Below are 12,126 nucleotides of genomic sequence, written 5' to 3'. Positions count from 1 at the left end.
GAACGATGGATAGACATTTAGTAATAGCATAGGTGTCCGAAGCTTGTGAAAAGCGAAAGACTAATTCTCGGACACGTAATTGTTGATGAGAGAATCAATAAAGAGAAGAAAAGCGTCACGTGTTGTGTGACGCTGTATTAGATCACACGAGGAATCTGGGATGCCTGTGCTATTTGCAAGCAGATTGGCTGGTGGGATGGGGAGTACCTTCCGGGGAAAGAGTGGATTCTCCAAGTCGTTTTATGTCGTAAAAACTGGCCATGAGGCTTGCAGAAGAAGGCTGGAGTAGGGATAAGAAGGGCGGGATAAGCACACTCGAGGGCAATACAAATTCCAAACCTTTGCAAAGCGGTAGATAAGAATAACAGCACTTAACTTCCTAGGTACAGCATTTTTTTAATTATTAAGATTACATTGTTGCAGTTAAATAGATGAAATCTCTTTGAACAATCAATACGTTACTCATAGAAGAGGTGAATACAAATACTTCCTCTGATATAAGCTTAAAAAACCAAGATTATTTTGTTTTGTTTTCTTTGTTTGTTTTTGTTTTCGTACTTGGCACAATCCTTCATTAGCTATTACGATAGGCAAATTCCAGCTACATCTTTGTGTGTGCCAGCCGCTATATACTGACAGTACATAGTATCTGTCTTTCACGTTAATTTGGAATAAAATTTTTTTTTATCCTTTTGTCACCTCCTAGTATTCTCTCTCAACCCAGTAATTCTGAGCCACTGCTGTTTTTAATAAAACATGAAATTCTTCGTCCTCTTGTGAGAACCCGGATACAATTCTCTCCAGCCGTTGAAACAGGTCATGTTTTCTTCTACGTAGTTTTCCAAAGGAAGACTTAACAACATCCTCTTGGAATCTTACTTTCTTTATTGCTTTACCTTTGCCGCATTCGTTAATACTTTCATATTTCGCGGATTTTAACGTACTGGTTATCTTGTCAAATGGTGATTGTCTCCTTGGGCTGTATCGATGTTCATTTATTTTTTCCCTGGTTATCTTCTCCCTCAAAGCTACTATAGCCTGACTTATCAAATCAAAGTCGAGTTTTGGACTCTTCATGAAATGAGTGCCAACGTTTCCTAATTCTTTTTTCTCCTCTTTTGCCCAAGTTTGGGATGCTGTGCACTGTTTAAGTGTTTTACTGATTGCATCGAAAAACTCTCTCCTTTCTTTTGAGCTCGAGCATATATCTTCATCAATAATTTCATACAGCTCACTTTCGTTCCCGTTGCTCTTTGCCTCTAAAAGAGCATCGTTTATCATGCCGATAAAAAAGTTCATGCAGAGGATAGTAAGAGTGAAAAGTATTAGGAAAGCGAATATTTTGGCGTATATGTTATTTGCCTCAGCTAGTTCATTAATTGGTCTGGCTTTTACTCGTCCAAGAGTGAGCTCGATTTGGAAGTAAGCTCCTTTTAACACGGAAGAGTAACGCTCAGATACAGAGCCAAACATCAAGACGCCGAAGTGCAAAAATGCCATAAATGAAGTCACTAAAACAACGCTAAAGGAAGAAAGAGATCGCGAAGATTTCTTCAATGTTTTTAAAAAAATAGCAACATAATTGTTTAAGCGAATAATCCGCAAGAGTTTTGTGGTGACTATAAACATTAGGATTCCAACTACGGAATTTTCTATTTCATGAAAAGTGATAGCCTCTTGAAAACTTACATTTGCATAAATGTTTTCTTTCAGTTTCCTCATCGTCGAGTTGACTTTACCTTGTCGTGTTATGTACATCACCACGGCCAACAGAGAGAAGACAATTTGGAATACCTCGACCCAATTCCACACGGACTTGAAGTATCGAGAGCGATGTTTATAAAGCCTGAAGCTTTCTCTTCCGGAATACAGAAAAACAAATACAGTAAATAAAAACATGCAAATCAAATAAAACTGATGCGAGGCTGTGTCCGTATCATAAAGGGAAAGAACATTAGTTTGCGCGGAGGCTACTTTCATACCAGATGCATCAATTTCGTATAAGTATGTGGCAATGCCTAAAGTATTTACTGGTGGATTAAAAGTAGAAAACTCGGCGAGGACAACTCTTGTTTGCCTGTCAAGCCAGCCGTTGTTTTGCAAATTTGTTATAATGCTGAATCCAGTATGGTTCCCGTACCCGAGGTCTGCAACAAACCCTCCTCCGTGGTAAAATGACAACTGTCCCCATTTGGGTACAGTCTCTGTTTCCTCAGCATTTTGATAACGCCAGGGCTTTGGGCAAAGCTGTAGTAATTGGACAGTTCTCGTAACATTGTTCACAGGCCTCCAGCCTGGTTTATTGTACGCGGTCTTGTCTTCGTTCTTTGCTGAGTATCCTTCGAAGCATTCTTGGAATAATCCATCCATGTATCTTACCACTTGACATTGGCCTGCAATTTTGGCAAATAATAAACCAGTTCAGGTAGTTTGTTAACGGAAGCATTTCTATCAGTGGTGTGTCACATTTCAAAGTATTGAGCAGACACATATTATTATACTTCTGTTATACAGTGAAAGGAAGCTCTTTGTAGAACACGTTAAAGTCGCGTTTTCCTAAGGGGGCGGAAGAACCCCGTCCATTTAAACCCAACTTTAACTTTAATAAACAAAGCACTCTTTCAAACAGTAACAGATAAAATGGTCGGTAAGAAAAACATTTTCTCTGTTGTAGCATATTCTTCATTTAGAGAATAGAATAAACTATCGTCATTTATATCTAAGTTTGGACACCATTCGCTTCTCTCTCAGACTCAACGGCATATGTATGACCATAAGAGTTAAAATGGCTTGTGGAAATTAAAAGCCCTTTTATTGAAAGACAGAAAATTAAATGAAAAACTTACTCGATTTCACTCTGAGTTGCCTTACTCGAGCCATTCCTACAAGAAGAGAGTGTTTATTACCAATGTACATTGTTTGCTTCTCCTCTTGACCGTTGTACCATCTGCCGGAAAACACTCCGGGAAGGAAAATATTCTGTAACCAGCTCCAATATATTCTATTGTTTGCCACCTGAGTTAACACAAGATCATCGGGTTAAAGAATATTTTGAGAGTAAAAGTAAAACATAGACTTTAAACTGAAATCATCCATTCGGGTTATTATCTATACGTCCGTTTTAAATCAGCAATCCTACGGGTGCATTTCACTTCGCAACACCTCGTCTTTCAGTATCATAACTTTGATTTCGCTTCGAGTTTCAGGCGATGTTTTATGTTGGGGCACACACACTAGGGATTCACCCCTGTCTCCAAATTTCTTGCTCAAAATACCAATCAAAAGACAAGAAAATACCACAGCTATTCCCTAAAACGATTATAAGCAATTTTTTTTTTCCATGTTTCGATCATGAGCTGGTCCGCATCTTAATAGCATTTACTCACTTTTTTGAGGTTCGGTAGACCATCTTGGATTGATTTCGTCATCAGGTAACGATGGTCATTTCTGTTTCCATAGCACACTATCATTAACAAGAAAACGAAAACCAAATAGATAACCAGTTCTGTGAAGTAATGTGACAGGTTCTGTTTCCTTGTCTGGCGTTTCCTCATCTTTTCCACCTCTGATAATTTCAGCGTCCAAAATCTTTGTTTTGAGCGTACACTTTTGGAGAAATGAGAATTTTCGTAGGTATGGACTTTTGATCTTTTTCCCTTTAATTTCAAAATACCTGCCAGCAGTAGAGCTGTAAAGAACACTTTTACTGGTTCCTTGATTGTCACGTCCTGCGCGAACGAGATCAGCATTGAAGACAACCACTGCTCACTGACACTTTTTTTCCCAAATCAGACTGTAGAATATTGAAAACGAAGCGGAAAAAGTACAAGAGCAGAACAACAAGAGCCAAGCAATACCAGTGATCAGGGTACCTTTAGAACAATAGCCATTGTTCGTGGCAGACTTATGAGCTCCTTTCCGAAACAGCGATACTATGACAATGTTTATGGGTGCCACGACTAGTGCGCTTTCAATGCCAGTCACTACTTGTCTCCACGACATTCTCAGTGGTCCAACTTGGATAGGCTGCACATATCTTCCTGGTAACTTATAGAACATCGCGTTAGCAAACATGGATGTCAAAAGCACCAAAAGGCAGCAAGAAAGCCTCTGTACTCTTGTAAAGCGGCTTCTTCTTAGTTTCGCTGCGACTGAAACCCAAATATGCCACTCTGTGAGGCCTCGTCGCCAAAGTCTTGCAACCTCGCTACCTAAATCCATTTGAGTTGCAGTTAAGTCGAATGTTCGCTCGATACGCCCGTCTCCCCGCTCAAGAGCAAACCACTCACTGACCATAAATTTCCACGACTGGTTAGATTGTGCGTCCCGAATCCGAACCTCCTCTAGAAACCACGAAGGACTATCTCCAAAATTGTTATGACTGATCTGCACTCCTTGAATCGTACCTAGTGATTTGTTAGCATTAAATATAAACACATCCGAATTACCTCGAGAGAATAATGTATTGGTGACACAAGGCTCTTCTTGGCTGAGTTGAAAAACACCACTCTTTCCGCCAGATCCGTAAATCTCCATAGCAATTTGAGCAGTTGTACCAGAGTTTTTCCATACCCCCGTAGTAACCACTATCTCGTACTCATGTGTACAATTGGGAGAGGATGGAAGGCTGATCGGTAATCCCTTCACGAAAAGAGAAAAAATCACTTTTTTTTAACACCAGGATTACGTGAATGAATAGTTGATTTACATTATTATTTCACCTCTGACTTCCTTCGCCTAATTTAAAACCCTGAAATAATTTTCGCGGATATGTTATATCTATATAAATCGGAAAAAAAAAAGTAGCAATTTGAAAAGGTTGTGAAGTTGAGCTTAAAATGGAAAAATATACCATTGAAAGAACGGTCAAAACACATTCCACTCTTACATTTCTTGCGTCTTCTTGTCGGCGTTCCTCACGATAACAAGCACAGTTATATAACATAAAGAAACCACTGTTATGGCCACAATAACTGTGATATTTCCAGTTTCGGATAACCGCTGGAACTGCAGTAGAACCTTGTCGAAGTCGATAGGATTGGGTTTAACCAAAACACTTCCCCCAAAAGACGTCAAATGGTTACAACTGCAATTTATAAATTCGTCGGTTGTTGCCAAAATCTGGAATCATAAACAAAGAAAATGGAAGTAGCGATGTGATTTATGAAATAACTTCGGCTGTTATTAATGATCTCACATTGCTCGTTCAAAGGGACCGCTTGACCGTGGTTAATTATCAAATTGATCAGAATTCTAAAAATAGTAGATCCTTAATCCCTTTATTTGACACAGTTTGGGCATCGTTTTGGTCGAGTTTGTGTTAAATGGATAGTTAACTGAAAGTAGACTATCAAAACACCATAATTATCTCTGCAAAGTTATTCAGTAATGCTGGAAGCATCTGAATTATGTTCAATACAAGGCTAAATCATAAAAGAAAAGTTGCCTGAAGATTTAAAGATTAAACGAGGCTTACCTGTAAGTTGAAGTTTGATGTGAATTCTACCGAGTCATCGTCAGGAACAGAGGAGTCACGTGAGATTGCGCGCGCAAGCCAGGTCAGTATTCAACAGTGAATGAGCACAAGAAAAAGGATAGGGTGGGACAAGTAAAATATATAAATTTGTCCTGTATGAAAATACATATGTTGAGTGGGCACGTGACTGTAGTTAGACATTCGGTATAAGTATCACCCTGAATGTAATTGTCATCAATATAAGCTGCCAAGATGTGGCTTTGTAACCTAAGACAAGAGTGGACTGGCTTTATGAGCTTTGTAAATTTCCTAGGGCAAAAACATAGCCCATTAGGAAAACAAGTAAACTTGTAGAAGTTTCTTTTCCAGTGAAATTTGAGATGTTTTTTGGTGCTTCTCCGATACTGTCACAGAGTAGTAGGCATCCCTGAGGTCAGTAGCGGCCATGAAACAATTTGGTCACACACGTTCAATCACTAAACTAAGAGTATCCATTTTGAAATGGTGATAAACAATGCTCTTGTTGAGTGCTTTAAGATTTAAAATCATACGGTGTGATCCATCTTTCTTTTCCCTCAGAAATATGGGGGAAATAAAATCACCAGTTTCCCGGTCAGTTCTGACAACCACACCTTTGTTTAAAAACTTTGCGATCTCAGTCTCAATTATTTGTGACTCAGTATCTGAGAACTCTCGAATGGCCGGTGGCCTATGTTGGACTGGTAGGTATTTAAGGTCGATGGTTGTACCAGTTATCTTATGTAAAATTTCATGATCAGATGTAATAGTTCTCTAGTTGGAAAGGAAACTAGTAAGGTTACCTGCTTTAGAGCATTTCACACTTTGCTCTAAACCTGTAATGATAACTGGAAATAGGGTTTCAAATTTACTTACATCATGAATGACTGTTTGCAATGTGGAATTTAGGCTCCCTTGGAGTCCTCTTTCTTCTGGTTTGAGGCCCATGGTTTCTTTTTGAACGTGTTGTAGCTCTTGCGATACCCTAAAAAAGGCTTGCTATTACGGGGCCTTTGATGTCCAGTTCCTGAATAGCCTTGCTTGTAATCACGCCCTTAGGTGACAGAGCTAGCAATTTTGTTGTACTCTTTTATTGTTTTTAAACTGCTTTGTACATCATCTCTAAAGAGGAAATCCGTAACTGGGATTTGCTGATTGCAAAGGGCACGGAGCTCCTTGTTTATTGAGGGTCTCTTAATATCCCGTCGCCGTAATGAAAGCTGATAAGTTGCGTGTCCCAGCGGCGCAAGCGAAATCGGTCAAAGAGGAAATAATTTTAAGTTTTTCATCCATCTTCCCTTTAACTTTACTTTTCTTCTCAATTGCCTCTGAAAGCGCAATGGTGGCTTTCACAACAGTCTGTTGGACATTTGCGAGGCACAAGTCTTGTGATTTGACCGGTGGTTCGAGCTTACCCCATAGTTCGTGATTCACGAGGGGCACTCTCAATTTTTCGCAGTTGCCGGATCGGACATACAATTCTAGTTTTTTCTTTAAGCTCCGCTTCTTTGAGTTTACCAGCAAATCTCTTATCAATAAGATTCGCCAGATGTTCATTTATATTTAACTTCGTCGCTGTTTGAGTCGTCCGATGCGTCATCGGAATCAGACAAAGCTTTTCTAGCTTTCTTTTTTGAGGGTCCCTGTTGGGAGTTTGAGTCAATTTTTGACTCTGCCTTGGACGTTTGTGGTACTTTCCGCTTCAATGAAGCATCGGTGATGCATGTTGACGTTCCCGGCAAAAGATCAACTTTCTTTTGCAGTCCTTGAATAGCTTCCCATAGTTTATTGGGAGCGATAACATGAGCACCGGTGGTGTCATTATCATTTCCGTCGTTGGCTAACAATGCATTTTCGTCTTCTTCTCCTCCAGAGAGAGATTTGCCGTCTTTCTCATTCATCTCATTCACGTCTGCGTTCGCCATAACCGAAAGCTTACTGCACGCTGACCTGGCTTGCTCGCGCAATCTCACGCGATTCCTTTGTGACGTAGACTATGATGAGGTAGACTCTTAGTTAACTTTACACTCACCTGACAACCAGAAGCTATCCACATCTCAAGTTTCTCAGACCAGTATACACAACTTCCTGAGGATACCTGTAGAGTATAGTTCTTATCTGTTGTGGAATCATAAACTGGTATCACAGAGACATTTTTCCTCTGGGGTGGGTTGGTTGGTGGATCTTTGACTTCGATGCAGGAGCGCTTGCGTCGCCTTCCTCCAAAACAAGATCTTTTCTCCCTTTTGTGAAACATGTTAGTTGTGGCATTGTAATTTTTGAGGTCAAGAAAGTACTTTCCAGGACGCTTAGCCATAACTTTTATTGGTGCAAGAGGATTCAAAGAGCAGCCCGTTTGTCCTTCACTCTTCCCATCCGTGCTTAACATCCAAACGCATTTTTCGTTATGAGAAATAGTGGCATTGAGGTCGTAGTCTTCAACTGTTGGCCGCTGACCAAAACGTATGTAAGCAAACAGATGTACGGTTGGTTTTTGGGGTTTGATATCTAGCATCAGCAGAGTATTTTCATACTTGACATTTATCACGTGGATACGTAGATCGTCACTCCTTGTGAAGTACCATAGCTTCTCTGTAAAATCTTGTTGAGGTTTCAAAGGTATAATGATGATAATGTCTTCTGAGAGATTTGATACTTTAATCAGCTTGTTTTTGTTGTCTTTCAACTGCAAGGACAGAACATCGGAGTCAACTCGTTCCTTTGTGTCGTCCCAAGTATAAGGGTTGAAAGAGAATGAAAGCATCTAAAAAGAAGAATTAGAAAAAAAAATAGACAAGGCTTTGTTTGACCAGTCACGAATCTGAAGTAAACTGGAAAATGAAAATTGATAAAGAAAAATGAAAATGGTAAGCAATGAAACGAGTTTTGTGTGGTCACATCAAGATGTTTGTGCAGGATTCGTATTTGGAGGGGAAGACTAACCTGAACATCTACAAAACTCGTTTGACTAACTCCCGAGACAAACAAGTGGCTCTCAGAGGGTAAGATAACCCGGTCTTTTCCTGTTCTTATTTCAAGCCCTGAGAGTCTGTCTAGGGTATATCTTCCTAGTATCATGGACAACTGTCCTGCACTGAGGGATATCGGTTTTTCATCAGGAACTGTCACGGCCAAAACCGAGTCTGCAATTTTTTCGAGGATCTTCATCGAAATCTTTACCAACATCTTACCCTACAATTCAAAGTAGTCACACAGGTAAAAGAAAAAAAAAACAAACTAAAACAGATTTCGGATTGTAAAATACTCAAAACCAATAAGAGGTTAAACAAGACAAGTTGAATTAGTTAAACAAGTGAGTAATTTTACACATAATTTCTGATACCATCTATAATAGTACCTGTTCTTGAAAACGTGACTTGTCGAAATCTTTGATTGCAATAACTGCTGCTGCCTTCAGCACGATATTTACACACAAAGCCAGGTTTCTCGCTGATTTGGTTATCAGTGGTATGTCTACTTCGTCCTTCGATTTGGCGAGGGACCATAGGAGTGACGTCATTGAACGGATAGCAGACAAGGAGATATTCTGTCGAGTGCATGAATCAATAATGTGCTGAGAACGTTTACTTTGAGTTTTTTCCTTGAGCTCTCGGAAATATGATTTACCATGAAAAATTTCGTGCATTAAAAATTATAGATTAATTGCGAAGCTTTTACAGGGTGGGTAACCAAAAATCACAAGTCGTCATTCGACCGACACTAACTTTTTTGTTTGCTAAATTTCTTATTGTTGATTTGGTTGTTTGCTTGGTGATTTGTTTTCTTTTCCTTGGGAGATTGTTTCTTACACCGTGAAAATAAAGTTTACTTGGTGTTTACTCTTAGCAGAGTTGATGAAAGGTCATTTTAAATTGGCTCAATAAAGCCATGATTTATGTATAAAAACTCCACGTCAAGAACCAATGAAGCCAAACAGTTTTTCAGAGTATGGTTCGCTCTCTTACTCATTTCTCACCCAAATTGATACTGCCTAACTTACTAGTGACTCGGGAGACACCGTATCCAAAGCCTGAAGAGCAGAGCCAATCACGGAGGAACTCTGAAGTAGTTCGACAATAGTTTTCACTTTCAAAGATTCAATTTTTCCAATGATGGAGTTTATGACCTTGAATAAAAGTAAACACCCATGTGAGAACATTATTCTGATAAGGTAAGAATCAGTTGAAGAGATTGAGTATAACATTAGAGGCTTATATTAAAGGTATGCTGCTATAGATATACTTAGATGCACCGTATCAAGTCACCATTTAGCCTCTAACAACCCATGGAAATGATATCTTTGTAAGTGCGTGATTGGTGTAGACGATTTCAACTGATTGAAATTCTTCAACTTTAAAATATTGCATTCCAGATATTGAAAGTCCCTGCTTGTAATCAAATTGAAGTGCGTAAAGTGTCATTTATCGGAGACAATAGTCTCAAGACTTGTTTGCTGATAAATTCAGACAAAGAAGCACTGACAAGTCAGTGAAAATATTTTTGAGACAGTAAAGTATCATTTATTGGAGACAATAAGCTAAAGACTTGTTTGCTGATAAATTCAGACAAAGCAGCACTGACAAGTCAGCAAAAATATTTTTGAGACAGTGAAAAGAAAAATGTTTCAATTTGCTTTAAAACGCTAGTAAAGTGGTCCGAGATTATTCTTAGTTACAAAAAGTTCGTCTTTTTCCTAGTGCTTCATCTTTGGAGAGAGGGCTTGAAATAAAGTTAAATCTGCTATTCGATATTTAGATAGAAAATACCACTGGTCTCCACTGTGAATCTAGTGAATTTTCTTGCGAAACTGATCGCAGGACAGCGTTTGCTATTTGTGCCGCTTTTTCCAGGTTCCCCTTTCTGAAGAACTCATCAAATGAGTTGTCAGTTGCCATGAGAAAGTTTGCAATATCATCTGGTTTTGCTTGCTGAGATGGCTTGATCTACAAAATGTCAAAAGCAAGTATTGATTTAGTTGCATGTTTAAAGAAACTTTTGCTCCTTGGCCCCTAGTTAATAGAACACAAAAGGAACTAATTATATATGATAATTCCCGCAACATTTTCCATGAGGCATAACAGGAATGACTAACCACCCACCTGTGATGTCAAAAGAGTTGGAGAGGTTGAAACGCCAAATTTGTCATTCACTGCAACAATGAACTTTACAGTAAAGTTATCTGCACTGTTGCCGGACGGTATCCAAGAGGTAGTTATGGTATTATTAACGCCTCGATATAAGAAACTGAAAAGGCCGTTTTCCAGTCTGTATTGAATTTGGTAGGATAGAGGGGAACTTTCACTCTTCCAGTTGCTACAGCTAAGATTGATATCAGTCTCCAGTGAAGTGCCACTTGACGGAGCGATCAAGCACGTCCCCCCTGTAGGAGGTAAAGCTACGGAAATGTCATAAGCACTCATTCCACACAATCCGTCCGTAGTTGAAACAAATAATACCAAGCGGTATTTATTTCCACCGACGAAGAAACCTTCTTTGATAACAATGTCACTGGAATTCGACGGTGTACGTGTGATGAGCTGCAGGTTGTTTATCCTTCGCCACATAATTGAGGCGTCTCGCCTGTTTTGTTCGTAAAGTATCCACTCATAGGAAGATATTTTGGAGCAATGAAATCCCTGGCAATGTGATTTCACGCTAACTTTAACTGAGGGGTTGATTTTTGGTTGACAGTTTATGAAACAACTGAAAGAAAACAAACAGATAGTGACTACGCGATATTGCAAAGCTTGAAGGCTAATTCTGCATTCCAAGAGATTCGGATACTGACTTAAAACTAATTGTAGAGGTAGAAACTGCAACGAAAACATTTAAAAAAAACTTAAAACAGTAAAAACTATGATAGAAAAAACAAAACAAAACAAAAAAACAAAACAAAACAAAAAAACGAAACAGAAAAAAAAACAAAAAAGCAACAAACACCAGGCGTGGCAATACTTTTCACAACAACTAAGAAATAACAACAATCAACACAAGCAACGAGAGAAATTATGACTGGCAAAAAACTAGTGTTTAGCGGTAGTAACAGCAATAAAAGCAATAACTTCAAATTGAAACAAGCCCAATAATCTAAAACATCTGAAACAAGAAGGAGAGCAAAAAACTCAGGAAAAAATTAATCACCAACAACTACGGCAGCAATAAAAGCAAACCAAAGTACTAACCTTTGATTTATTTTAAGCGGATTTCCTTCCACCAAATGAATTACTTGATGTACACTTGAATTGCGATTGTCTTTGCTCACAACCAACCTTACGATATAGGTCTTATTAGCAGACATATTACCCGTGTTAAGGGAAATCTGGTCACCATATGCTTTTCTAAAATAACGAATAGTTGTTTTGTTAATAGCTGGAAATACATCTCTCTCTCGCAAATTCACGCTGAAGTAATTCCCGGTGACCTCCCCATACTGCCAAGTAAAGTTCATTCCTGATTGATCCCCATGTGTAGCTTCAGGGTCAAATGAGAGTGAGGCATCCAAAGTGATGTTTATGTTGAGACCACGGATCACTTCGGCGCCGCCAGAAATGACTGCAGCAAGGCTCCTTTTATTACCTAAATGCCCTTAGATACAAAAGAATAGTTATCTACTAAAACCACAGTTAGCCCTG

At 39.0% G+C, this 12,126-nt stretch overlaps 3 protein-coding genes across 3 annotated transcripts; all 3 read right to left on the bottom strand.

Moving 5' to 3' along the window:
* Positions 1–388: 388 nt before the first annotated feature.
* On the bottom strand, positions 389–4,641 carry LOC148736856 (polycystin-2-like protein 2). Its single transcript, XM_088751324.1, has 3 exons — positions 3,387–4,641; positions 2,847–3,015; positions 389–2,393 (listed from the first exon to the last, which is right to left on the bottom strand). The coding sequence occupies exons 1-3, from the start codon at positions 3,747–3,749 to the stop codon at positions 703–705; spliced, it is 2,223 nt and encodes a 740-aa protein (XP_088607450.1). The 5' UTR covers positions 3,750–4,641; the 3' UTR covers positions 389–702.
* A 2,755-nt stretch (positions 4,642–7,396) lies between these two features.
* Positions 7,397–8,680, bottom strand: LOC148736855 (uncharacterized). The gene is made up of 2 exons (XM_088749196.1): positions 8,438–8,680; positions 7,397–8,258 (listed from the first exon to the last, which is right to left on the bottom strand). Exons 1-2 carry the CDS (start codon positions 8,678–8,680, stop codon positions 7,464–7,466), a joined length of 1,038 nt encoding a protein of 345 aa, XP_088605322.1. The 3' UTR covers positions 7,397–7,463.
* Positions 8,681–10,245: 1,565 nt separating this feature from the next.
* Positions 10,246–11,898, bottom strand: LOC148736854 (polycystin family receptor for egg jelly-like). The gene is made up of 2 exons (XM_088749195.1): positions 10,594–11,898; positions 10,246–10,437 (listed from the first exon to the last, which is right to left on the bottom strand). The coding sequence occupies exons 1-2, from the start codon at positions 11,320–11,322 to the stop codon at positions 10,246–10,248; spliced, it is 921 nt and encodes a 306-aa protein (XP_088605321.1). The 5' UTR covers positions 11,323–11,898.
* Positions 11,899–12,126: the final 228 nt, after the last annotated feature.

Source organism: Stylophora pistillata, chromosome 2 (genome assembly GCF_964205215.1).
Source record: "Stylophora pistillata chromosome 2, jaStyPist1.2, whole genome shotgun sequence".
Taxonomy (NCBI): domain Eukaryota; kingdom Metazoa; phylum Cnidaria; class Anthozoa; order Scleractinia; family Pocilloporidae; genus Stylophora; species Stylophora pistillata.
The sequence above is the reverse complement of the archived record's forward strand: the minus strand, read 5'-3'. Positions and strand labels throughout refer to the sequence as shown.